General features: G+C 40.7%; 3 protein-coding genes across 6 annotated transcripts; 1 reads left to right on the top strand and 2 right to left on the bottom strand.

Annotated features, from left to right (window-relative positions):
• Positions 1-1,976: 1,976 nt before the first annotated feature.
• Positions 1,977-12,854, bottom strand: narf (nuclear prelamin A recognition factor). Its single transcript, XM_053414303.1, has 12 exons — positions 12,768-12,854; positions 11,471-11,543; positions 11,276-11,344; positions 10,638-10,766; positions 10,411-10,543; positions 9,716-9,850; positions 8,423-8,541; positions 7,444-7,573; positions 7,044-7,116; positions 6,419-6,556; positions 4,340-4,497; positions 1,977-4,075 (listed from the first exon to the last, which is right to left on the bottom strand). The coding sequence occupies exons 2-12, from the start codon at positions 11,525-11,527 to the stop codon at positions 3,828-3,830; spliced, it is 1,389 nt and encodes a 462-aa protein (XP_053270278.1). The 5' UTR covers positions 11,528-11,543; positions 12,768-12,854; the 3' UTR covers positions 1,977-3,827.
• A 444-nt stretch (positions 12,855-13,298) lies between these two features.
• LOC128426461 (cytochrome b-245 chaperone 1 homolog) lies at positions 13,299-17,375 on the top strand. Its single transcript, XM_053413339.1, has 6 exons — positions 13,299-13,456; positions 14,313-14,400; positions 14,795-14,836; positions 14,950-15,120; positions 15,220-15,364; positions 16,450-17,375. The coding sequence occupies exons 2-6, from the start codon at positions 14,313-14,315 to the stop codon at positions 16,604-16,606; spliced, it is 603 nt and encodes a 200-aa protein (XP_053269314.1). The 5' UTR covers positions 13,299-13,456; the 3' UTR covers positions 16,607-17,375.
• Positions 17,376-17,384: 9 nt separating this feature from the next.
• On the bottom strand, positions 17,385-24,902 carry hexdc (hexosaminidase (glycosyl hydrolase family 20, catalytic domain) containing). 4 transcript variants are annotated; one of them, XM_053413335.1, is made up of 12 exons: positions 24,780-24,902; positions 24,615-24,710; positions 24,002-24,117; positions 23,145-23,232; positions 22,607-22,771; positions 22,330-22,516; positions 20,302-20,373; positions 19,998-20,196; positions 18,883-19,044; positions 18,695-18,802; positions 18,164-18,253; positions 17,385-17,726 (listed from the first exon to the last, which is right to left on the bottom strand). In XM_053413335.1, exons 2-12 carry the CDS (start codon positions 24,699-24,701, stop codon positions 17,555-17,557), a joined length of 1,446 nt encoding a protein of 481 aa, XP_053269310.1. In that variant the 5' UTR covers positions 24,702-24,710; positions 24,780-24,902; the 3' UTR covers positions 17,385-17,554. The 4 variants fall into 4 exon arrangements, with proteins under 4 accessions (XP_053269310.1, XP_053269311.1, XP_053269312.1 ...); XM_053413336.1 differs by having other exon boundaries at positions 24,615-24,705; positions 24,780-24,895; XM_053413337.1 differs by lacking the exon at positions 24,002-24,117 and having other exon boundaries at positions 24,780-24,825.
• Positions 24,903-25,801: the final 899 nt, after the last annotated feature.

The following is a 25,801-nucleotide window of genomic DNA, read 5'->3' as shown; positions in this document are numbered from 1 at the left end:
CATTTTGCAGTTATAATAGCACAGACACATGGAACACTCCTTCAAACCAGCATGACCATGAACTATCTAAAGCTAACTAGTTGTCATGTTCTGGAAGAGCAAGAAAACTAGTTCTGCAAGCAGGTGCATACAAACTGACAGTTGAATGTACAGCATATGGCTTGAACAGTGAGATAGGATACAGTAAATTCATAAAGCATAGGTAATGGGTCGGGAAAGTGAAAAACGAAAAAGAGAAAAAGAGAGGCTTACCTCATAGAGCGTATTTCTCCGATGTTTCTGGGAGTCATTCCCAGAGAAAACTGAAATGACAAGATCCAGAATCCAGACCTCATTGATTGATGTGGAAATTCCCTTTTGGTAGATCGCCCACACACGGCATGTCAGAGTGGTGTGGAGGAAGGTGAAGGAGGGAGGGACAAAACAAGGGAAAGTTTGTCACAGGTAGGAGAGGTGCTGTGGGATTGTACTTTTTGCATTATATGTAAGGGTGTTTCCGTCACTTTGTCCATCCCATTTATATGAACAAGGGTTTGCTTTATAGCAGAAATAACCATTTCTGTGTAATTCAGTGCATCTAAACAGCACCACTCCTCAAAACAGTAATAATAATATCATCTTATGTCACTGGGCCTTTTCAAACACCCAAGGACACCGTACAATGTATAATAGAGAGGCAGTGGACTAGTGGCAGAAACTTGGACTATGGGCAGAAAAGGTCTCTGGTTCGTCTCCACAGAGAAAAAACAAGAAGACGAACCTGGATTGATCTGTCCAAAAATCCAAGAGGATTCTCCCTGCCCTGTCTAGTGCCCCTGAGCAAGGCACCTTACTCCCCCAACATCTGCTCCCCGGGCACCGTACATGGTAGCTCACTGCTCTGTGTGTCCTGCACCAGATGGGTTAAATTTCCCTAAAATTGCATGAGTGTGCCTGTGCAAGTGTTTGGGATAGATAAATGTATCTTAATGTATCTTAATCTTAATAAAACAAATGAATAATCAGAGTAAAACAAAACACCAGAATAATAAAAACAAATAGAGTAAAAATAGAGAAATAAAAATTATAAAAGTAATAATAAATATAATGTTGAATCAACATATGTAAAATGGTAGGATTTAGCACAGGGCTGTATTTCAATGGACTGGTTGGGTTTTAAGGGTATAAATAAAAATGTGAACATTCACATCCCAGCAGCTGGGAACAGTACAGTAAATTAGAAACTTTTTCTGTGTTTAAAATGTGCTTGGTGTCACCATCCAACTCTTCTCTTCCGCTGAAGAGCAAGGTTCAGGAGAGACATCAGCAGCAGATGAATTAACCTCAAGGTGTTAAAGTGACAGGTACAAGGAGATATTTCCATCACGTCACATACTTATCACAATCTGTTTCAACATTCCGCCTAGTGAACTTGGACTTCCGAGGTGACAAACAGCCATTTCAACACAACCCCAGTGTTTATGGCAAGTGTATTGACTTCTTGACAGCTTCACTCTAGGTACTGACATCACTCTTAGCAAGAAAGTATTTAAGCATGTTGACCAATTCATTTTGAAGTATTTCCAATTTATTTTGCGAAATACCGGGTTGTGACTTATCCATAGTTTAACCTGAGCAGATTAAAATAACTCCTGCATATGGACTGAAGAGACACACTCATAGAAGGTAGCTAATATAACATTATGGTTATAAGTTTAATGTGCCCAATTGTAAATGCAGTGTTTCGGCGTCCTGTTGAGATCAAAGGATCTGCAGTACTGATCAGTAAAAACCTGCTCTGACTCACACTTGTTTTGAATGAATGAGTTGAATGATGGCAATTGATGATGCTGTTTTTGGCCTTGCACCTTCACCTGGGTTTGACCTCAAACGTTTTTACATTTAAATCTAAACTCTACAGGAAGCAGAGGCTTCATCATATAAAAAAAAACGACACAACACTTTATGTTTCTCTTGATTCTTTTTTAGTTCTTCACCTGTATGACCCGACAGTTTTCATCTCGTAAAACCAAGTGTGCCTGTGCATGTCTGTGCAAGTGTTTGGGATAGATAAATGTATCTTAATGTATCTTAATCTTAATAAAACACATGAATAATCAGAGTAAAACAAAACACCAGAATAATAAAAACAAATAGAGTAAAAATAGAGAAATAAAAATTATAAAAGTAATAATAAATATAATGTTGAATCAACATATGTAAAATGGTAGGATTTAGCACAGGGCTGTATTTCAATGGACTGGTTGGGTTTTAAGGGTATAAATAAAAATGTGAACATTCACATCCCAGCAGCTGGGAACAGTACAGTAAATTAGAAACTTTTTCTGTGTTTAAAATGTGCTTGGTGTCACCATCCAACTCTTCTCTTCCGCTGAAGAGCAAGGTTCAGGAGAGACATCAGCAGCAGATGAATTAACCTCAAGGTGTTAAAGTGACAGGTACAAGGAGATATTTCCATCACGTCACATACTTATCACAATCTGTTTCAACATTCCACCTAGTGAACTTGGACTTCCGAGGTGACAAACAGCCATTTCAACACAACCCCAGTGTTTATGGCAAGTGTATTGACTTCTTGACAGCTTCACTCTAGGTACTGACATCACTCTTAGCAAGAAAGTATTTAAGCATGTTGACCAATTCATTTTGAAGTATTTCCAATTTATTTTGCGAAATACCGGGTTGTGACTTATCCATAGTTTAACCTGAGCAGATTAAAATAACTCCTGCATATGGACTGAAGAGACACACTCATAGAAGGTAGCTAATATAACATTATGGTTATAAGTTTAATGTGCCCAATTGTAAATGCAGTGTTTCGGCGTCCTGTTGAGATCAAAGGATCTGCAGTACTGATCAGTAAAAACCTGTTCTGACTCACACTTGTTTTGAATGAATGAGTTGAATGATGGCAATTGATGGTGCTGTTTTTGGCCTTGCACCTTCACCTGGGTTTGACCTCAAACGTTTTTACATTTAAATCTAAACTCTACAGGAAGCAGAGGCTTCATCATATAAAAAAAAAACGACACAACACTTTATGTTTCTCTTGATTCTTTTTTAGTTCTTCACCTGTATGACCCGACAGTTTCATCTCGTAAAACCAAGAACATATAGCAAAAATAATAGTTAGTGGAATGGCAATGACAAAATGACAATACAAATGACATTTTTTGTACCATTAAAAAATAATTACACTCCCCTCATTGGTACGAACCAGGTACTGTGTTGGCATGAGACGATCACAATTGCATAGCCATCAATGTTATCTGAGAACACGCTGTGTGGTGTTTCAGTGAGGGACAGTGACGACGACTTAACACAAAGTAAAACAAGCATGTTTCATGTTGGACGTTTGGGATTTGGATCATTAGACTCTTCAGATGCACATTCACTATCCACAAGTTCAGGTCATGAGCTCCAGTTGTGCTAAAAGCTTCTTACATGCTTTTCGCAGTGGCTTATTGCTTTGTATATTTAAATAAATAGTTCATCCCTTGCATCAGGTGCCAGTTTTTATAATATTTCTTATCATCAGCCATTATCTCAACAGCTTATTGTGATCGCCGCTACAGTTTACATGAAATGAAAGTTGGGGTTTTTCCGGACTCTTGAACCTGATTTCTCCACAGGCTCAAGCTTACTACAGGTGATCCACCATCACGCCCTTGTGGCCAAATGGAAGAATTAAGTCCACGGAGACTTCCCTCTCCCTCACTGGTCCATAGTGCAGCGTTGTCTTCGGCTTTGGGATGGTCCAAGCAGAATCGGTAACCCTGCGGAGGCGGATCTCATTCAACCTCCTTCATAAATCGAGTCCATCGTTCTCACCACTGCATGTGTGGTGGCTGTGCGTGTGTCTGAGTGTGGTTTCTGTACTGGGTGTGCAGCAGCGTGTTGGCCTCTGAGGAGTCCTGGCCCTGCAGCCATTCTTGATACAGGGTGTACAGGGTGGGGTTGACCTCGGGGAGACGCACTGGCAGGCTGCTGTAGGTGTCCTCCATCATCTGGACAAGGGCTTTGTCCACATGTCCCCCTGAATCGGTCTCTGCTTGACCGCGGCCGCTCAGGCACCCTGAGTGGATCATGGGAGACACAGGAAAAGCTTACACCAACAGAGTATGGATGAGAACCCGACTGATATGGATACTGTATATATGTGTGTGTGTGTGTGTGTGTGCGTTTTCTAGTTTAACCATAAACCATAAACATCTAAAGTAAATAAAAACAAATTTTGCTTTTTTTTATTCTGTTAAATAAAAGTTGTCATTATTGGTGCACATGAGCGAACAAAACTCCGACACTGACACATATATGAGTTTGTTAGTTGCAGTGTTACCTCCTGGACAGGACAGCACCTCCACCAACTGGTATGGCACACGGCCCTTCTTCATGCGGTGAACCAGGGTCTGGATGTTCCTGAAACCATAGATGGCAGCAAACTGCAGCAGAATTTCTCCGTCTCGCTCCAAGGTCACTTCCTGAAAGTCCCGGTTCCTATAAAAAAAAGGCGACATGGAGAGGGTTCAGAAACAGAAATCATATTTGATGTCCACATCAAGGATTTGACATTATTGACATTACTTTTCACACTAGGACAAAAGGACATGGGACCAGTAGACGGTGAGAAATACCAAAGAGAATTAAACATTAAGGGGTTTAACGATTCTCAAAATCCAGGCTTGGGTTTAGACCTTAAACCTCAGGATTATTACTTAAACTAGCTTAGCCTACACCGAGCGCAGGGCACATATGTCTCCTATTCATGCCCACCTTCGTTGACTGCCAATTCAATTTAGGATTGATTCTAAGATTCTTTTAATAACTTTTAAAAGTATGGTCTAGCCCCCAAATACATTAAGTCCATATACTCCAGGCTGTAATTTAAAATCTTCTAACAAACACATAAAAGCAGTTCTTAAGTCAGGGTTTTGTCATTAAGGATGACCGAGCTTTTGCCATAAATGCAACACCGCTCTGGAATTTATTGCCTGAGAAGAATAGACTTGGCAGCATTTGACCTGTTTTTAAAATCATTATGTTTAAAATGTCAAATGTGTACGATTTAGGACTATTGGCAGAAATTGAATATAAAATAATCATCTATGTTGTAAATAAAATAGTTTTCTCTACCTAAGAATGAGCCCTTTATATTGAAATACTAACATATATTTACATCGAGAGAGGGTCCTCGCTATGGAAGCTGCCACGTTTTTTTTTTACATTAGCCCAGACTGGACAAACTTAACACCTTTTGAGTTTTCATGACAACTGAAGGCTGCCACAGGTTCTCTTCCATGTTTGGAAGGGGAGGGAGGTGTGAGGGGCATTTAGCTGCAACATACAACATCACCATTAGATGTCACTAAATTCTACACACTGAACCATGGAAGCATATTTTTTAAAGGATGGACTTTTAATGCATTTAAGTTTTATCTTTGTTTTGTCTTGTTTGGTTCTGTGTTGTTTTACTCCCATGTATTTTGCAGGGTTCATACACAGTTTGACCAATGGATTTCCATGACTTTTCAATAACTTTAAACCAAATTTCCATGACCAAACATTTTGTGAAAACTAAATGTTGAAAAAGAGACAACATTTAGTATTTAAGCTAACATTGAGAAATCCAAAGCATACAGTTTACCTTAAATGACACAAATGAATGAGAGACAATAGTTTGATTGAGGTATTTGTCTGTTGTAACCCATGGCATGTGCTTTTCCATTTATAGCCAAACATGGTTAAATCTACACTTCCCTGGCATAGGGCATAATCCTGCCTGCTTCCCCCCCGATCTTTTCAATTATTATGAGAGCGTACGCCTGCTTATATTTTGAGCGTATTTCTTTTAAAAGTATATGAATAATTTAAAACTCAGAGTAAACGAACGACATGAAAATATGAATATAAAAATTTCCACGACTTCTCCAAAACTTTTGGGATTTGATTTTTTTCAGGCACTTTTCCAGGCCTGGAAATAAACATTTTACAATTCCATGACTTTTCCAGTTTTTTCATGACCGTAGGAACCCTGATTTTGGGTAACCTTATTAAGATAAGTTAGAAAATAGTTTTATTATAAAGAATTATTATAATTTTAATGCAGTTGTGATCGCTCAACCAACCAACTGTGTGCTATTTACAAACTATACAGCTTTTAGAATAATCTATAAGTGTTAATGTTAAAATAAAAATATTGATATATTAAACATTATTAAAGTGAAAGCTCAACAGGGTGCACTTGCAGCTGAAGCAGCAGTTTGTGGTGCTGCTGTAGTTCCATAGTTCTGTATTATGAATGCGGATGTTTGTGTCTCGGTTTCAGTCTCACTTTCATAGTGGTTACACCTCTAATGGGCATCAGAGAAAGCCACAGTATATTCCATGACACAAGTCTCAGGGTCCCAGTGTCTCTCACCTGAGGCTCTTGTAGGTGATCTCATGGACGTCCAGACCAAAGAGCTCTTTGGCGGCATGTTTGAACACATGCTCCAGGAAACCTTCAGAGCCTCGACCTTCGTGCCTCACCAGCGCCCCCTCTCCTGCGTCTCCCAGCCTGAAGGCAACAACGAAAGCTACTATGTCAAACTCTGTCATTATTCAAAATGCAATCAACTGCATCCTTTCCTAAACATCTCTATAGTGAGTGTGGTGTGTAATGACCAAGTCACTACAGAAAATGTATTATATTGTCGACAAAGATGTTTATTATTCAAGGGTTATTATATTGTATTGCATTATTTTGCATAGCATTACTACTTTTTCAATGTATTATCAATTGCACTCCTTGGGATATTATGATCAGGTTAGTTTAGTCTGTTAGTGAAATGTCTTGACAACTGCTTGATAGATTGTCACTGGCTTCACACTTTCATGTGAAGGATGAATGATAATAATTCCAATGCTTAACTTTTCCTCTGGTGCCATCATCAGGGCGAAATAGGCCACATTTGAAGTTCAGTGTTAGCTATCTTCTAATAATAGCGAATGAGCTAGCTAATATGTTGTTGATGATCAGTTAGGAGGCAGTTTTCTCTACTCACACTTGATCCAGTGGAACAGAGTCCAGCTCATCCACTGAAACCTTCATCTTCTCCATTAGGTAATAGATCTCCCCTGCAACATCAAACATCTCTGTTAATTTAACATTTCTATGTTATTGAATGATTTTCTTTACTTAAAGAAGAGGTGACAACACATGGGTCTCCATTATGTTTTTTAAATTGGCTGATATCCACTATGTCCACTATATCCAGTATTATGATTGCTTTAATGGTGGCAATTTAATATTTAAATCTTCCTGATCCTACAGCACTACAGGGGTCTGACATTATAAGTACAAGTTGTACTCAACATAACTGAGCGGTTAAAACAAACATAAATAATCATAATCAAATCTTTGTTATCCCAAAGCAACAGTGAATAAGACAAAGAAGCCAGAACCTGAGGTGAGGACACAGTCCACGTCTCTGGTCTCCAGCAGGCTGTTGTAGAACTCCTCTCTGACGGCCTCCAGCTTCTTATCGAAGCAGGGAGCCACCACGACGTGGTACACCTTCTCTGGACTCAGCTTCTGTTAGGAGATGAGGCAGAAAAGAAAAAGAGAAAAACTTAAAAAAGACACCTGAACCTGATGCATAAAGTATTTTACACATTGGCTAAAATGCTTTGAGGTTTCTTTTCAATAAAGATTTGAATGACAAGACAGAATATACCATTAGCAATGTTCATAGAACAGTGGTGTGCAAATGTATCATCAACTGTGACACCCAAAAAATCTAACTACCAGTTAAAATCTGAGCAGGACAGTTACGTTACTGAACATCAGAATACTGTTAATATTTGAAACTGGAACCCTATTTGACTGCACTGGTATTTCACCTGAGGTTAATTTTTACGATCTTCTTGCATCTGATAACCTTGGCTGTGGATTAGAACGGTTTCCGCTCAAATAAAAAAATTGCTGGGGTTTAAAATGCAGCCGTGCTCCAACCTGAACCTGGTTGCTCTGTCAAAATGAGCATGATTAAAGCCAAACTTCAACTGCAACAAAATGTAGGTGGAAAAACTTGTTTAAGCGACATGCAACTTCATAACCACCAGTATTATTTATGATAAATAATAAAAAAACATAAGCATGAGGAGAAGCGCTGAAGCTGGAGCACAGGAAATCCAAGCACAAGCAGGGTATAGATGAGTGTGAGTGCAGGGTTTCGAGTGAAAGCATTACTTGACATGGAGAACAGCCACAAGGACTCACAATCATGATGTTATTACCTTGTATGTTTACACAGAAAACTTACACAGTGTCTTATTTTTGGTTAATCTATAACGGGAAGCCCTCACTGATACTGAAACTGGGCCAACAGCTGTTCAATAGGAATGTTTAATTGCACCGCCACAATTGAATATTCCTGCTCACCTGCTGCTTTGAGAAATAGTCTTTGACCAGACAGCCCATGATCTGCTGAGGAGACCTGGCTGTGCAGATATGAGGGGTGACCAAACTTCCCAGGACACACTCTGAATAACGGATCCACCCTATGCAGTCACAAACACAAAAACACACACACAGACACACACGCTCTATGGTTAGTAAAGTAACCCTTGTACTACTGCGCTCCACTCTCACAGAGCACATGATAGCTCAGTCAAATAGGGTCACACACTGGGTTTAACAGACCTAACACATTAGCTAGTTCATGGTTTCCATTGACTTAGTTGTGACTATGTTTACATGGACACCAATTTTCCGACCAATCGATTAGTTTACATTAGTTGCTTATATGCCATTTATATTCTTGTTTTCTATAGTTTTATTTTAAATAAACTTTATCAATAAAAAAAATTGCAGAACAACATAACACAAAACTAACATAACAAACAAATATAAATAAACAGATGGGAGATGCAAGGGGTTATGAACCGTTCTATATTAGTACTGCTATGCTCTTTTAAAAACAAAGACATGGCCAGTAATATGATGAGGTTGCAAAGAAAGGGAAAGTACGAAAGCATCAAAGATATAGTCCCATTCACATGTTAGACAATGTAGCCCGATTATTGCTGACATCATTTACGAACACTATGCCATTATTATCTGATGATAAGTTTAAAAAATAAATCCTACCATGAAATAGTTTCACGTATGATGCAGTCATTTTAGATATTTTCTCCACATGTCTAAATGACATTATTTGCTTATTCTGAGTATGACCATTATTCAGGTTAAGATAATCAGAAAATGCCATTTATATGGCAGTTTCTTATTCAGACCATTGTCTTGATTGGCTTAATATCGGTATTTTAGTGTACATGTAAAAGACACCTTTGCAAAATAAAAAACGACAATCCATTTCTTCTTGATTTGTTGATGATGTTTTCTTTCAGGATAAAAACCCAAGAATGTCAACGTTCGAAAGATCAAAAAAACATATGTATTTTGCTACCCTCCTTGTCTCAACCCTGGAAACTGAATGCTTGGCTGTTTGTTCACAGTACGCAGACTATCTCCCATGAAGGGAGTGGTGAAAGAAAGGCTTCCTATCTTTCCCCACCAGCTCTCTTGCCATTTTTTGCTTCTAAAATCAGCTCTGTTTGGCCCTGTTCAGCACACGGCATGTAAATCAACTCTGTACACAGTCAGTCAGCAGCCTGGGGGAGAGAGAGAGAAAGATGCGAGGAGAACATGTTGGAGTAGAAAGGGGAATTTTACCTGGGCAGGAGGAGGTGAACATGGGCAAGGCATGGGCGTCGTGGTGCCTCCTGCGATACCTCTGAATGAACTCCTTCTGGCTCTCTAAGATGCTGAAGCCTGCCGCCAGAGTGGTGTCAAACACGTACTTTACTCCTGTGTGCAACATCCACAGAGCAGAGAACAGAGACAGTGAGTGACACTGAACCGGGGGAGAATGTTAAGCCTCCATGACAGATACCAAAGAGTAGGTGGCACTTTCTCCACACCAATGACAGTTCAAATATTATTAAAGAACATAGTGGGACCAATTAAAACTGAGACGAAGAAAGTAAACTTGTATTTGACCAACAATTGATCGCTCACTGTCGTTCAGCCAAATCAGTGACATTCTGTGTCTCACTTCCCCTTTTTATGTTGTGCCTTGTTTTTATTGTCCATGTCTTGCTGTAAAACCAATTTCACTTCAGGAACAATTCAAGCTTTAGTTGAGTTGAGTGAAAACAACTTCAACAATGCAGGTGAATATAGGTGAGATTTAACTGTTTTTATACTGATGCATTGATTCTTCTGATCAGCTGTTGAGGCGGAGCTGGTTCCAGAGGGTAGGAGCTAAAAACCATAACAGCATGATCCCCCTTCATTAAAACCAAAACCAAAATACTTTCTCAAGCCTTAGAAGCTCATCGCTGATGTGTGATTCAAATCCAGCTCACCCAGGCTCTTGAGGAAGCCACAGAGTTTGTTGGCAGCTTCATTGATGTCCACACCGAGCTTGGCGGCGAAGAAGGGCAGGGACTGCGGACAAACCGAGGCCACCACCACCTTGTGCTTCGACGCGTCACACTTCTGACAGGGACAGAGAAACAGTAAAAGATAACACGCTGTACAAACTTCCTGACTTTCCTCACATTTCAAACAGAGTGTCGATTGTGTGCTGTACCTTATTTAGTGCGAGAGCACGCTCCAGTTCCTCCAGGCTCTGCCGAGAGATCTTGAGGGTCTCCTCCTCTGAGACGCAGCCATCACAGGAAAGACAGGCACTCAGCAACATGTGGGAGCCTTCATTCATCTGAGGGAGAACGAGAAGAGTGGTGCTGGCTTTTAAAAGGCGTCATCTAATGGGTTAGGTGTGAAGTTCCTGAATCTTATAAGTGTGGAAGAAGCTGCATCATCCCTGATATACACAGATAGTGGTGGTGATGATGACCTGTGAGTCACAATAAGGTAATTCCTGGACTCACAACATGCTCTCCTCTCTTTGTAAAAAAATTGTGTCTTTGCTGAATACAATATTTCGGTCCTGGGTCTCTTTTAATCCGTGTTGTGTTAAGGAATTACTATTTATGTGAAGGAGCAAAGCACGTGCTAGGGTAGCATCACTTGGATGCATGTGTTCCTATCGTCACATTGTAGCCCTTTTCCAGACATGAACTCTGGAGAATGTCTGGAAATGGGGTCAAGAGCTTCTCCAGAATTTTCCTTTCACATATGAACAACGAAGCAACAGCCCTTTAATAAAGAAAAAACAACGCGGACAGTTTTTTTTTTTTAGCTCACTAGTAATTGAGCACACATTACCTGTCCGTTGACTTCATCGCTCTTCTCCTGCTGCGAGTTGGCACCTTCATCACTCTGTTTCTTGTTGCACTGCGAGTAGATCGGTAGTAACATTTAAAAAAAAAAATGATCCACGACAGCATCTCTGATCCAGAGTTCAGAAGAGAAGCGACTTATTCTTGAGACCGTGTTGTGCCACTGATCCAGAAAACTCACCTGTTTGGTGCAGTTCTCACACTTCTCCTTGCGCTTTGCGATGTTGACCTCGGACATTTTCCACGCTGGTAATCTGTAAATTGAGGGTGACAGAAAAAACAAACCCTCACATGTATGTACATACACACACACAGAGCATGGCAACCATCTTCCCAGTGTTGATCATCTCCTCTCAGCATGCTCTCTCTGAAGCAGTTTCATGATGAGTGGGTCTGCAGTCTGCTGTTCCAGGGTGTGTTTGTCAACCCCAACCTCCACTGACCCTGCCTCCCCCAATGTCCTATCACAACCAACCCGCTTATCAGAAACACAACAGCCTCGTAATGATGGGAAACCTACAATGAACACAATCTCGTATCCTGTCATTAAAATCTTAATGGATCGAGTTAATTATACACACAGAGCCAAGAGAAAACAGCCCATTACCGAAAGAAAAAGACAAGTATGGGCTGGAAGCTCCCATCGTATGAAATCACACTTATTGTAAAAATAGAGTTTCAGTGTCTCACTTGACTATTAATAATCATATCTTAATAATTAGAGGTGGGCGAGAACACAATACCATTCTTATCAATAGCAAAATATAAAAAGCCTGCCTAGAGCCAACCGAAGTCCACCACAGATTCTCTATTATATTTGGAAGGGGAGGGTGAGGAGAGGGGTATTCAGCTGAAACATGCAACTTCAGTACTAGATGTCCCTAAACTCTACACACTGAACCTTTAAGTTATTGTGTTTTTCTATTCTTTGACTTATAATATCTCACATATATTGTTTTGTAATAACTTCATCTCCTGATGTACTCCTGCAGTACTACTCGTGATGCCTCTTGTACACTACACTACACTACACTATATCAATCAAGTGTTGAAACAGCAATTTAGAAGATATACCCACAACCTTCACTCATGAGCAAAATCTGATCAGTCTTAAACATACAGAAGAAACAATAATTTGAAACGTATCGTGATAATTATCGATATCAACTGTTACCGTAATAGCATTGTGGCCACATCGTCCAATCCTGATGAATATTAATAATAATATGTCTGCATTACAACAGTATATCTGTAACTACAGAATAATCAAAGCCATAAACATCTCAAAACATCAATGTGTGCAACGTTTGTCAGTTACGCAAGTTCATATTCAATATGGTGCGTTTAAGGCCTGTGTATCTCACGGTACGTGAATGTAATCTCTGTAAAAAAAAAACATACAAAAAAAACATTTATATTTCTATCCGTGTATGTCGAGTAAACATGGCAGGGACACATTTAAATGGACGGTCGCTCACCGGACGGTTTCTATTCCCCTGCCCTGCCACACAAAGACAGTAGAGCCGCAGAGGACGAGCTCCGGGGGGGAGAGGGGGGGGGGGGAGCGGGGGAGCACCGACGCCGCTCAACCGGGCAGGTGAACTCTTCGGCGGCCGCTCAGCACCGTCTCATCCTCGGCTCGGGTGCTCTGTGGACTTTGCCTCCTCTTGCTCACGGCTGACACGAAAGTACGGTTCGTCCAGAGGCGTCAGAGCTCCGGGGACTCAAACCTGTGACTCCACAGCTTGTCCTACTCCACCGTGCATCCCGGTGCGGCTTCTGCGCATGCGCCAACCTGTCAAAATAATGGACCGATTATATCCGGATCTGTGCGAGACGAAATAATTTTGGGGTTTTTAAATAGCCAGTATAATTTATAACCTTTTAAAAAGTGTGTGGTAAAGAAACCACGCGGCTGAATACACAAAATCCATTAAAACAATGCAGGTATGCTTTTATTCTGAAGTCAGAGTGTAAACGAAGCCGTCCAATCAGAGCTGACGGATCCCGGAAGGAAGTGTAACCCATTCATGACAGTTGCTGCAGTTGTTTTGTGCAATGAAATGATTTCGACTTCCTTATAATTCAACACGCGCGTTTCTTTACACAAACGACTTTTTATTGAACCGTACAAGCGGATATTTGCTGAAATAAGCACCGGTGAAAGGTAAGTGACAAAAAAATGTCTTTAATTTAGTGTTTCTGTTCAGAACTAGTCTGAGACAGTGGTGATGTGTGGTTCCTCCACCTCTGAGACTTCTCCCCCCTCGGCAGAGGAGGTGGATGGACTTGTGTTGCTCAATGGACTTCAAACGAATTCATAACGGTTGTGTGTCTTATCTCTCCAGTTACAATGTCCTGGTTTGTCTGGCTAATCCAAAGAACCTGTTTGGGCAGTTTCACTCAGAGAGCTAATTCAATATTTGACATCAGCATCTCTGAATCATCCTGGGGACTGTGTGGGACAAGAGAGGCTTTGACCTGTCTCATCAGGAAAAGCAATGGTTTTAACACGTCAAACTAATGATGAGTAAATGGTGATTTAGTTGAACTTGAATAAGTTAATTGTTTGTGTCATTAGAATCATTGGTGCTTCATTTATTGTCTATGAAACAATTAAGCCGTGTTTAATACAAAACAATGTAAAAAAATCACAATGTATGAATATAAAATGATTGAATCCATTGTTTTGAAAAGCCTCTTAAACAGGTTCATTTATATTATTATATATAAATAAGTATTCTGTGTTGTTAGATAGATCAATAGATAGATTTCCTTTTTTTTATCCCTAACTGGGGTATTCCTGTGATACAGGCGTGCACATCAGACACCAAATTGTTGTAAGTTGTATAAAAATACAAAAAGTAGAAATAAGAAAAGGCACGTTACTGTAAAATATTACAAATAAAATTAAAAAACTAGGCCATAACATATATTTTTTTGGGATTTTGGGTGAACTGCCTTTGAAGACCCAGGTAAAATTGGCTTTTGGTAAAATACATGATGTGCTTGATTCTGCTCAGATGGGATACATGACAGTAGAGGAGCACAGCTCCACTTTGCTCCACCTGAAGAGATCTCCGGGCATTCGTTCATGGTCTCTTCTTGTTGGTAAGTGTGTATTTTGACATGATATTTTCAGATATGAAACTAGAATTGCTCCCACTTAGAATCTCCTGAGTGTGCCTGATTTTTCTTCATCAAGATCCAGTAAGTATTCCCTGGAAAATTTATAAAAATGTCAAAAATGCTCTATCTCAAATTGTTAAAGAAAATGCTAGAAAATCCCTTTTTCCACCCATTTGTCGAAATCCACCCTAAAAGCTGAGTTCTTTCTTGGCACATGTCCCATTCTGCAACCAGGTTTCATGGAAATCCATTCAGTAGTTTTTGTGTCACCGTGCTAATAAACAAACCACAACCAAACCATGTACTGTCCTTCCTTAAAAAAAGTATCTTTCCCTGTACTGGCTCATAAATAACAACCCTTCATTTTAATTTTCAGGTATTACATCGGTTGGGTTGGCAGCTGCATACTACAGCTCAGGTACACAAACTGAATTTACATTATGTGATCACCAGATCTTTTCATCAACATCACTTTCCACATTCCCATCTCATGCCGCTCTCTGCTCTTCTTGTTAACTGTGTTGTGCACAGACAGCATCCCGTGGAAGCTTTTCTATGTGACCGGATGTCTGTTTGTGGCCATGCAGAACATGGAGGAGTGGGAGGAGGCGTTGTTTGACAAAACCAAGAATCTGATCGAGCTCAAGACCATCAGCTTGTACGCTTCAATCCTTACGTTGTGGAGGAAGGGCCAAGAGAAAGGTCAGTGAAGCCACAGAGATGGTTACTCAGTACCAGAAGTTTGGTTTGAGATTTAATATATTAATTTCCTTTTCCCCTCTCTTTCTCTCTGTGTCCCAGTTGTGTTGGATCTGACACAGCTCTGTGATATTTGCGTCCAAGAGGAGAAGGTACGGTATCTGGGGAAGGGGTACCTGCTGATGCTGCGGCTGGCTGCTGGCTTCTCATACCCCCTCACACAGAATGCCATGCTGGGGGGACGCAGGTAAATATCTGCTGCTGACAGTTCCAACACATGAAGCAGACCGTGTAATGAGTGAGAACAAGAAACTGAAAACATGGATGGCCTTCAAGTTCTTTGGAAAGCCTAGTTAAATGTGTGTACGAATTAAAACTCATCTGTAATAAAACAGAAAAAGTGATTAAGTCTTTACGTTCACATTGTCCAATTGTTTGATCTCTGCAGAATTTCTTTGGCAGAATGATAGTTGAACATTTCAATGTCCATGTACTGAGATATATGCACTAACATGGTACAGCATGTGCACACTAAGTTTTTGAATAAATGTTACTCTATGAACATGATCAGTATGACAACAATGATTTTAAGCATAATCATTCAATTGTATGTCCCCCTGATTCCACATAAAGAATTATTAATGATTCTAAATGTGTAGCTGGGTTTTCCCTTTCAACCAGGAGAGACTTTGAATTGATAGTGGAACATATATTTTATTGTCATGCACAACAAGAAAGTGATGGTCTATGTTATAGTCTTTAAGCATTTAAACCTCTTTGTGAAGTCATTTGAATAAAAGGGGGTGAAGCAGAACATAGAATAGGAATCCAACCCGGAGTCAGGACAATAATGGGGGTTGAGGGTCAGGATGTGACGATGAATGACTCTGCTGGACTCGATCAGGGCTTTGGATGAAGACTGGTGGAGACTGGGGTGGAGACTGGGGTGGAGACTGGGGTGGAGACTGAGGTGGAGACTGAGATGGAGACTGAGATGGAGACTGAGGTGGAGACTGAGGTGGAGACTGGGGTGGAAAGGGTTTACAGCGGCTCACTGAAATGGCAGCTGACTGCATGAGAGTGGAGAAACGATCTTAAAGTTTGACAGCAACCGTATAACTGGCTGGATGAGAGAAATACAAGTAGAAGTTGTGGGCTCAATGGTGACTACTTTCATACATTTTACAATTATCAGTCTGGATATATTGTTTTCTAATAATATAATAAAAATAACCATTTAAACATTTGTGAAATATTCTACCATTGTACTACGGTATCAAATGGAATGTAATATATTTTCTGCTTTTGTCCCTTCCGTCTGTGACCTGTCAGTGATGTGGAGGCAATGGCTGCATTGCTGAAGCGCTTCGTGGGGCTGGAGGACCTGCAGCAGCAGCACAGGCAGCACGAAGAAGAGGCAGAGGTCGGAGAAGAGGAAGATTATGCGGACGACAGCAGTGATTCGGATGATGAAGCTAATGAACTCTGATCACTGTGACTCGCAGCTTTCCTGTAACTCTGGGTGGACTGAATTTGGGGCATTATACAGGGTGAAGCCTTTTCTTCATTTCTACGTGTGGGCAAGCGAGGGAGGGCGACTGCAGCTGAGGGAGCGTACAATGTTTTTTCCTACACCTACATGTTTTGTCAGGGACATATTAAGTTTAATCAACATTTTCCAAGAGTTTCCAGAATTGGGGTGAAAGACCTTTTTTTACACTGTAAATGTAGCTTTCTGCAAACGAGTATTGCGTTTCTGATGTAAGAGTACACTCCATATTACAGATTTACTGTGCCTTCCTCTTGTACTCTAATAGGTGTTTATGTGTAATAGTCATGGGAAGTGCCTTTCCCACAGTTTGGCCCACCCAGCTGATAATCACCTTTTTGCCTGTTTACAGCTGGAGTCCCGATGAATGCACGTGCAAGCTATAGCCAGGCTTGAAGGATTTTCATGGCTCAGTCAAGAGTAATCTCTGTGTGAAATTAATAGGCTGCTTTTCTGTTTTTGTACTTTTTGTGAACCAAAGACTGAATATCAGGCGACACCTTGGTGATTTAAAGTGTTTTTTTCCCACTGAACTTTTCTTTGTGTGTTGAATCAGGGCTGTGTCCCTTACGTCAGACACTGAATGTTTGTGCTGCTGAGAGAAAAACCAGAGGGATTTTGGGGTTAACTGTTGATAGATATTATTGCCTTTGTTTACTTAATTTCTTTTTGCAGAAATTATATAAAAATGTTTTAATATAAAACCCAAGTCTGCTCATGATATTCATTCATTTCTTTATCAATGTTAGTGCAGTTTACAATCATCAGTTAGCTCTTCAAAACAAATTCAACATTAAATCACTTCTGTTAATTCACATATATGGCGTGCAAAAAAAAAATGGAGACCAAAGTCTGAATTTGTCTAGAAAGCAGTTGTTCAGTGTTGTTCTACGGCACCATCTCCTTCACACACGTTGTGATATCCTCTGTTATCCTCTGTAAAGGAACCATCACAGGGCTAACATGCTCCTCCATCCACTCTTGGGCTGTAGACTCTGGGTAAAGACGCACCATCTCCTCTCTTAAAGCCTCTGCCTTCTGTTGCAGTGCGGTCAATATTCTGACGAGATGAGACAAGATGGAGATTCAGTTGCTGAACAAAACAGTTCTGAACAAAACAACCAAATATTGTGCACAGAATGACATTGTAATGTGAAGCAAAAACAAACAGACAACAAAGCTAAAGGCCTCCAGCCCTTCTTGCTGCACTCTGAGGCTTTAGATAGGCACAGTAAGCTGTAAACAGATAAACGATCAGAGGATGGAGCCATGGCCTGAGTCAGTCACAATCAAATTAAATAACACGAACATACCGAAACTTGAACATAGATAAGTATGATACACATGACCTAAAATGACTAATTATTAATCTCTTTAAGAGATAAATATTTGTTGTGTACTTTGACTTTTTAGTTTGGACCATTTTTCACCCAAAATTGGCTCTAATGCTTGTCTGTATCACAAAGTCTTGCTGTAATATAAGAAATTCGTGCTCACGTTGATGCTTGGTTATGAATCTCCATGGTGATGAGGGGACTGACCATCTTCCTCTGTTGTTGGTAGGGGCTGAACCATCCTCTCACAAGCCTGCAGTGTGAGTATACAGAGCTATTCAGCTGCCATTCAAACATAGCTGCTCTTCACAACCAATGAACAGAAGTCAACATTAGGTCCGTTCTTTGCAGTTAGCATGCAAACCGGAAAAGGACATAGCTAGCCTGGTTGTAGCTGGCCCGATATCAACCGACATAAAAAGTGTGCTTTATGGTTGTATGGGGAACTATGAGCTGTCTATGTGTATGCACTGCAGTCCAGACAGTTCCGTGGACTGCACAAATGTCCGAAAATCAGTTGTTTCAGACACTTTCTGGAACATTTCCCATCAGCCCCCTAGGTAAATCTCTGTTGAATGTCTGAGTAACCCCTTGTGAGAATACAGCACGGATGTTTCTGGAAACTTGATAAAAAGCGAGTGGACATGCCAACATGCAAACATGGGAAAAGGTGTGATCACTGCACCGGACTCACATGCTGTTGTGAAAAAATCGTATGTCCTCCGAGTTGATCAGTGCATCCATCTCCACAATTAACTCAGCCAACCTCCTTCCTGGAAACAGTGAGTCGGCTGCAGATCCCCTAAGAGAAAAGAACAATCTGAAGCTACTCCAACACTATGGATTGGCCACGTTTTTTCTTAAAACAGTGCCAGACCTCACCTCTCCATGACGTCCACCTCCACTGAGGAAATACCCAGCTTCTCAGTCACTGTGCTCAGAGCCTCAGCGCTGAGCTGACCATGGAGGAGAGTCTGCAGACAGGCTGCTAGTGATGGAAGAGCCACAGGCATCAGCTCACACAGCACTGACAGGTGGTCATACCTGACACAGGGGGAAAGGGACCCCGTTAAAAGCTCTGTGCTAATTACTGGACATTTGTTTTAACTGGTTTCTGATGGACATCACATTTCTGAGTCATGATGTCCAAACAAAATTCAAGGGTTAATCAATCATATATATTGTAAAGATACACTGTTATTGAAATGTGACAAGTCTGTTCACACCTGGTATTAAAAGGCATCCTGAATGTGTCTCCTGTGACCACCTTCCTGCTCTATATGCAAATACACATGAAGGCTATTTGTGTTTGTAACAAGTCCAAATGATGTTGTTTTGAACCCAGTTAACAGATATGACCCATGACGATGTTTGTGTATGTGTGTGGATCTGTGCGTGTGTCGGTTTCAGCATGAGAGAGAGATAGAGGAAGAGAAAGAGTGAACGGAGTCAGGAGGGGCTGAGTGATTCAATGTCCAGCTATGAGGAACGATTTGACCAATTTAAGAAATGTATCAATCATTATGCGGTGATTAGTGCTGATACTGTAGCGGTGGCTTCAAACAAACTAATCTACGGACACAGGGAATCATAAAAATAGGTTTGAACTGTCGCAGGTCAGAGACATCAGCTCAGTAGTTGGTCCTTCATATGTGGCCCAGGACACATTTGCAGTCACGCAGCAGAAAGAATGTGGCAACATGCCTCCTCCACCATCTCATATAAAGAATGTATTAGGGTGTGTTCAGACGTGCACTTAGCACTGACCAATAAGGATTGGATCACTCAGAGTGGATGGCTGCAGCTCTGAACGGGGTCATATAGCACTTCTCCAGTCTTAATGACCTCTCAAAGCACTTTACAGTGCAAGTTGCATTTACTGATGGTCCACTCAGTCCTCTAACCCTGAGGCTTCCATCACATCCCTACTTACAATTACAGAAAAACAAATCAATCATTTGTTAAAAAGTCTAAATACATTTCAAAATATGTCTTACCTTTGCCAGCCTGTGAGGGCGATTCCCTTCAGTTTAATGGCAGCAGGTAAAGCAGCAGCCACCTGAAGCCACTGCAGATGGTTGTCCACATGTCTCTGCGTGCTGGTCACACAGGTGTAAACGCTGGTCGAGCCTTTAAATGCGCTGGCTGCCCACAGCTCCGACATGCCTGCACTGCAGTACTTCTCCAGCAGAGACACTGGCCGACACAGTTAGAGGGCGTACATCACTACTAATGCATGTTTGGGATAATATATCACAGCCACATGTTAAATGGCCAATTCTTATGGTTAACAGCCCCTACCAGTTGTGGCCACATCCAGGTCAGGTGTGTAGTCCCACAACATGGGCTGGACGAGTCCTACGAGGCCACTTGCTTTTTAGAAAAAAAGAAAACAAGTTTGAAATTGCTATAGAATGAATAGAAACAGTCATATTAAGAGACATTTGAGTGAACTGACCAAAAACCAGCAGTGGACCTTCAAATTGAAATAAGACCAAGCAGACCTTCATAACAATGAGGAAAATTCTACACCGACATTATTTATTTATTTTAAAACTATGGTCCACGCCTCTGTAACAGCCTTCCTTACCTTTTAGTCAGGCTTTCAAATTGTAGTTATTTATTTGACCATTTGTCTATATTTAATCCTGTTTTATCATTCTGTATATTTTTTTTACTCTTTCTTCATTATCTTCAGATTATATTCCTTCAGATACATCTATTACTTTTAGATTTTACCGACTAAAATACATAAATTCTTTCTCAGAAGTGCACTAATTTCTACGCTCTATGGGGGAGAGCGGGGTAATGTGGGACATTTTTTACATTTGCTCCCCTCTAGGCGAGCTAAAATGATATATCAGTAAAATGTACACATTTCCCATTAATTCAGGATGTTTTCTAGCAATGGAAATGATCAGAATTTCTTCAGGACAAAGGGCAGTGAAAATATGATTGTTTTAAAAAAAGTGGTCCACTTACTTTTTCCACTTAAAACTACCATAGTTAAAATCCCGACAGCTAGATTGACAACCACTAATATTGGACTAGTAACAGAATCATGGGGATTGGTCAATTAAGCACATTTATGATTATTATGATTCATGTGATCTCCTGCACACCCTAGCTTACCTGCACATTGTTTCTCTCTCCAATTGGCAGGGACAGGGATATTGTTTTTCTCTGCGTATTCAAATGCCAGTTCACGGCACTTAACCGGAGCAAGGCCATGGAACTGGTCAGCTAGTTGTTTCAAGTGTTTGGCAAGCTCCTCCTCCATCTCATCTGTGAATATTCTCTTTACCTCAGCTACTGCACCCCAGGCTACTGATTTTACTTTCCCTTTCTCTTTTTTCTTTATGAATCTTTTGAGGGTTGTCTTATCAATATTTCTATCCCCTCCAGCTTTTCTTAAGGACTTCTTTCCTTGCATGACCTCAGCGGCTACACTCTCCATCTCTGCGAGGGGTGTTTGGCCCCAGGTTGTCTTCCTGGTGTATAGTTTGTTGGCATGATGGCTTTTCTACAATGTTTATGACATTAAAAATAAAACATAATGTAATATAACACTAAAAGATGTTTAAGACTAAATTTAACTTGTGCTTCATGGTGGGGTAAAGTGAGACACTGTCCCACTTTACCCCACAGCAGTTCACCAACATGTATGATATAATTTTTTCTACCTGAATCAACATTTTTGTGAAAAAACATACTTTCCACAGCACCTGCACCAACTTATCCTTCACTGCAAGGGGGAATGGGAGGGGCTTTTAAACATAATAGTCACATTCCTTTGCCTAGATACAGGGGGTGTTTCACATCACCCGATGTCCCACATTACCCCGCTCTCCCCTATCTTATTAATTTATTTCTCTTTTGCCCATTCATTCATCTTTTATTTTGCTATTCAGAATTTCAGACTTTTTTTATTCTGCCTCTAATGTTTCCTTGTTGGCATCTTTGGGAGTTGTGTACATGGGCAGCTGTGCCTGCTTGTGTTACTCGGATGTGTTACGCCTCTCCTCCATGCGGCTTCGTGGCTTTAGCTAACTGATGGGTAGTTACGTACATAAGTAAGGACCAACAGAGAGTCCCTGCCAACAAGCTGGGGGTCCCTGGGACTCTTGGATGGGAGGTGGGGAGTCTTTGAGGGGCACAGGCAGGTCCAGTTGCCTATGGGCACTTGTAAAAGCTCTAAAGATTGGTGGGATAGTGTATTCCTGTGTGTTTGTGTGTGTGTGTGTGTGTGTGTTTAATTTTTTTTAAACGAGAAACCCTTAAGCTGCGACAATACTTCTGCTTTAGTGAGAAGCATCCGTCCTTCCTCACCTTTGAGTGTGTCCTGGCTCATACTCCTCATCATATCATCCCACATTATAATGCTCATGTCAGGCCACGCCTCCTTGATGGCCTTGGCGATCTTGGTCACGTGATTCAGGAAAAGTTGCTGCACTGTACGTTCTGGCGAGGCAGCCAACCACTGCTTTGACTGCTCCCCTTCACCAAGCATGTACACCTAGAGAGCCAGCACATGAGTGATGGTGGTGGCCCAGTGATCACAAAACAGCTGGTAAACAAAGAAGAAAAAACAAAAAAAAGGCCTCACCTCGTCTGCTCCGATGTGCAGCGTGTTGAGACTAGGATGCAGCTCCACAACCTGCCTCAGCATCTCCATCACCACCCTCACCCCGTCCTCTGCGTGTGGATTCAGGGTGCCCACGCAGTGCGGCAGCTCTCTGAGGCCCCACATGGGCCGATGCTTCAGCACAAACTACAACAGGGAAGCCACAAACGGTGCCTGATGGTGAACTCCAAAAATGAGCAGCTGTAGCCGCATCGCACACAGTTAGAACCGGCAGAGGAGCTGAATTAGCTAACTTTGAAAATTTGTTCTCTGTCATCATTAAGCACCAAACATCTCATTTTAAAACAAATTGCTTATGTTTTTAGCAATGGTGTCGTTGTTCCATTATTTTGGGGAAATAATGGTTTTTTATTCCAAGGCCGTATCTTTCTTTGTTCTTTTGTTGTTGTTTGTTCTGCACCTGTTTTATTATTGTCACTTGTATTGTTCTGTTTCTTATTAGTACGTAAACAAGAGGTTTTTATCCCATGACAAAAAAAGTTCTATATGTCTGCCTCACCTCCATGTGGCCAAACGTCTGCACCAGTGGGATGACATCGATGCCCTTTGACCTGGCAAACACCTGCATGGATAGAACTTCCTCTCGGCTGGAAATACAGCACACGGTGAATAGACTCACTAACTGAACTTGTGGAATCAAAGCTTGTTATGGCACATCAGACTTGCACATGAAACTAACCCCATCCCTCACAGGAAGGATCATAACTGTTTCACAGGATCTCACTAAATGATGAGGATTTTATCTTTAGCTATAAATAAATTCTGAAATAAACATATTCACTGACAGAATTATAGTAAATCACATAACATTTTTTGTAAATACATTTCATGTCATAGGGTTAATTTGGTTACAATACCACAAAATGGTTCCCTTTCCTCTCTACTGTCTGACTACAAAATACCTGAAACTTACCTTCTCTTTAATTAATTATGAATATTCTAATGAATGTCCTATAAAACCTGCACAGGAAAGATCATCATGTGAACAATCACTTCACAGCTCCTTCTGTATAATGTGTGTTACTGTGTGGAGACATTACTGAGGACAGATTATTACATGGGTGCCATCTAGTGGTTGTGTTGGACAGGGTTGTACAAATCCCTGGCTTCATTGTCCATTATACCTGTCATAAACCTATTATAAACCTCCACCTAGGTCCAACAGTCCCCTTGTAAAACCACAGGTAACTCACCAGTAATGGATTTTTATTTGGATCTGCACCAAACTGTACACACTCATAAATATCAGTGTAATTCTGTTAATAATATCCAAGAATTATTATCTGGTGTAAGGAAAAAGCAGATAATAAGAAGGGAGGGGAGAGGAATAAACAAGGCTGATGTGTAACACTGCACCTATAGGCAGGCTGTGCTGTGGCCTGCAGCAGCTTCAGCTCCCCCTCATAAGGAAACGTGTCCTCATACTCCACCAGCAGGCCATCCACTCCCAGCTGAGAGAGCAGCGAGATCAGCTGAGGAGATGAAGGTGGAGGTTCACACAGAGACGGTGTGTGTGTGTGTGTGTGTGTGTGTGTGTGTGTGTGTGTGTGTGTGTGTGTGTGTGTGTGTGTTTGTTGCAGCATATCAAAGGTGAGGAAGTGCTTGTTACTGACTGCATCTAATTAAAGATATCTTCCATCACCCATAACTGTTTCGTTAGTTGTCGTGCATGTCTATCTATAGTCTGTCTATAGTTCTGAGGGCCAATTGTGGTTAAATACCATCATTGTGAGGACATTTTGTCGTTGTGAGGACAATAAGGCTGGTCCTCACAATTTCCATGTGTTGTTTGAGGGTTGAGACTTGGTTTTAGGGTACGAGTTAGGTTTAGGTAACAGTTTGTTATTTAGTCGTGATGGTTAAGGTTAGGATAAGGAGCTTAGTGAATGCATTTTGTCAATAAAGAGGCGTGCGTCTCTCTATAATTGTGAGGACACTCATGTGTGTGTGTGTCCGTGCTCTTACTCACTTCATGGAGGTACTCTGGTCTGGGGGGAGCACCTTTCAGATCCAGGTGAACCAGTTTCCTCCCTTCTGGCCACGGTGGACTCTTCATGCTGCTGCACTGAACAAACACAGCCTCCGGTTACTGCTGTTGTCTTGAGGGACATATTACAGGAGGAGTCTGACTCACCAGGGTTGTGAAGACGGAGACACTGGATCAGATCAGAGAGCCGTGAACTCTGGAGACGTTGCTGCACTCGATCCTATATCAACCTGACTGATTCTGCGCGATCACTTCCTTCTTCCTCTTATATTACACGGCTGTTAAAGATGGTAATGGTGCAATACCGCCACCTTCTGGACACTGTTGTGAATCATAAGAGTAAACTACATTTTCCAGTTTGGTATTTTCCCAGAAAGTTAAATACAGCAGTAGACTTTCGAACCATAAATATTTAATATGTGAAATATTATTAATCATGTGTAATTTTAATATTAATGTTCAATTTAACCAGGTAAATAATTCCACAGCCTTCTTCTTCTCCATGTATTTCAGTGATAAGAAAGACTGATATTTCCTGACTAAATATGTGGTTGGCTATTTAGGACCCTGATGTTATGTAAAAAAAAAAAAATCAATCCAAGCATAATAGTTGTAGATATTCCTAACTCATGAGTTTAAAAAAATTAGAAGAAACTTCATGGTTCAGGCCATTTCATTTTTTATTTTTACTGAACAATTGTAATTTACAGACTCCAGTAGGGAACACAATCTTTCATATGAACCACAATGACGTTATATGTAAATACAAACAAACAAACAAAAAAAACATTAAACAGGGGAGGATTGTACAATGAACGAACTGTGCAACAAGGATTAAAACCTACAATTTATTTAATTAATATTTAATTTACTTAAACATGACATTGTATATATTTTTTAAGTGACTTAATAATCTCTGATATTGTCTTTATAGGTATTAAGTAATGTTTACATTTATTTTTAAAACATTTGATAAGTTTCATCCAAACAAAAAACACCAAACTAAATCTTTTCCTTACGACCTCAGCAGCTGGATAAACATTTTATTTTTTATTCCAAACTGCTTTTCTTTCACATCGGGAGGAAAGACAAAGTTTAATATGACTAAAGTATTTGTTTCGGAATCGGGAAATTTTTTGTCCCTGCGCTCGATGAATTGTCTCTGGATT

This window comes from Pleuronectes platessa, chromosome 21, assembly GCF_947347685.1.
Source record: "Pleuronectes platessa chromosome 21, fPlePla1.1, whole genome shotgun sequence".
NCBI lineage: Eukaryota > Metazoa > Chordata > Actinopteri > Pleuronectiformes > Pleuronectidae > Pleuronectes > Pleuronectes platessa.
This window is presented reverse-complemented; position numbering and strand designations above follow the sequence as displayed.

Coding starts and splice junctions, on each gene's coding strand:
- LOC128426461 (XM_053413339.1), top strand. CDS start 14,313: ATGGGATACATGACAGTAGAGGAGCACAGCTCCACTTTGCTCCACCTG. Junction 14,401..14,794: donor TTCATGGTCTCTTCTTGTTG/GTAAGTGTGTAT, acceptor TTTAATTTTCAG/GTATTACATCGGTTGGGTTG. Junction 15,365..16,449: donor GCCATGCTGGGGGGACGCAG/GTAAATATCTGC, acceptor GTGACCTGTCAG/TGATGTGGAGGCAATGGCTG.
- narf (XM_053414303.1), bottom strand. CDS start 11,527: ATGTCCGAGGTCAACATCGCAAAGCGCAAGGAGAAGTGTGAGAACTGC. Junction 4,498..6,418: donor ATCACCTACAAGAGCCTCAG/GTGAGAGACACT, acceptor TTTTTTTTATAG/GAACCGGGACTTTCAGGAAG. Junction 4,076..4,339: donor GGTGCTGTCCTGTCCAGGAG/GTAACACTGCAA, acceptor TGATCCACTCAG/GGTGCCTGAGCGGCCGCGGT.
- hexdc (XM_053413335.1), bottom strand. CDS start 24,701: ATGAAGAGTCCACCGTGGCCAGAAGGGAGGAAACTGGTTCACCTGGAT. Junction 24,118..24,614: donor GACCAGAGTACCTCCATGAA/GTGAGTAAGAGC, acceptor TCATCTCCTCAG/CTGATCTCGCTGCTCTCTCA. Junction 22,772..23,144: donor AGACGTTTGGCCACATGGAG/GTGAGGCAGACA, acceptor TCCCTGTTGTAG/TTTGTGCTGAAGCATCGGCC.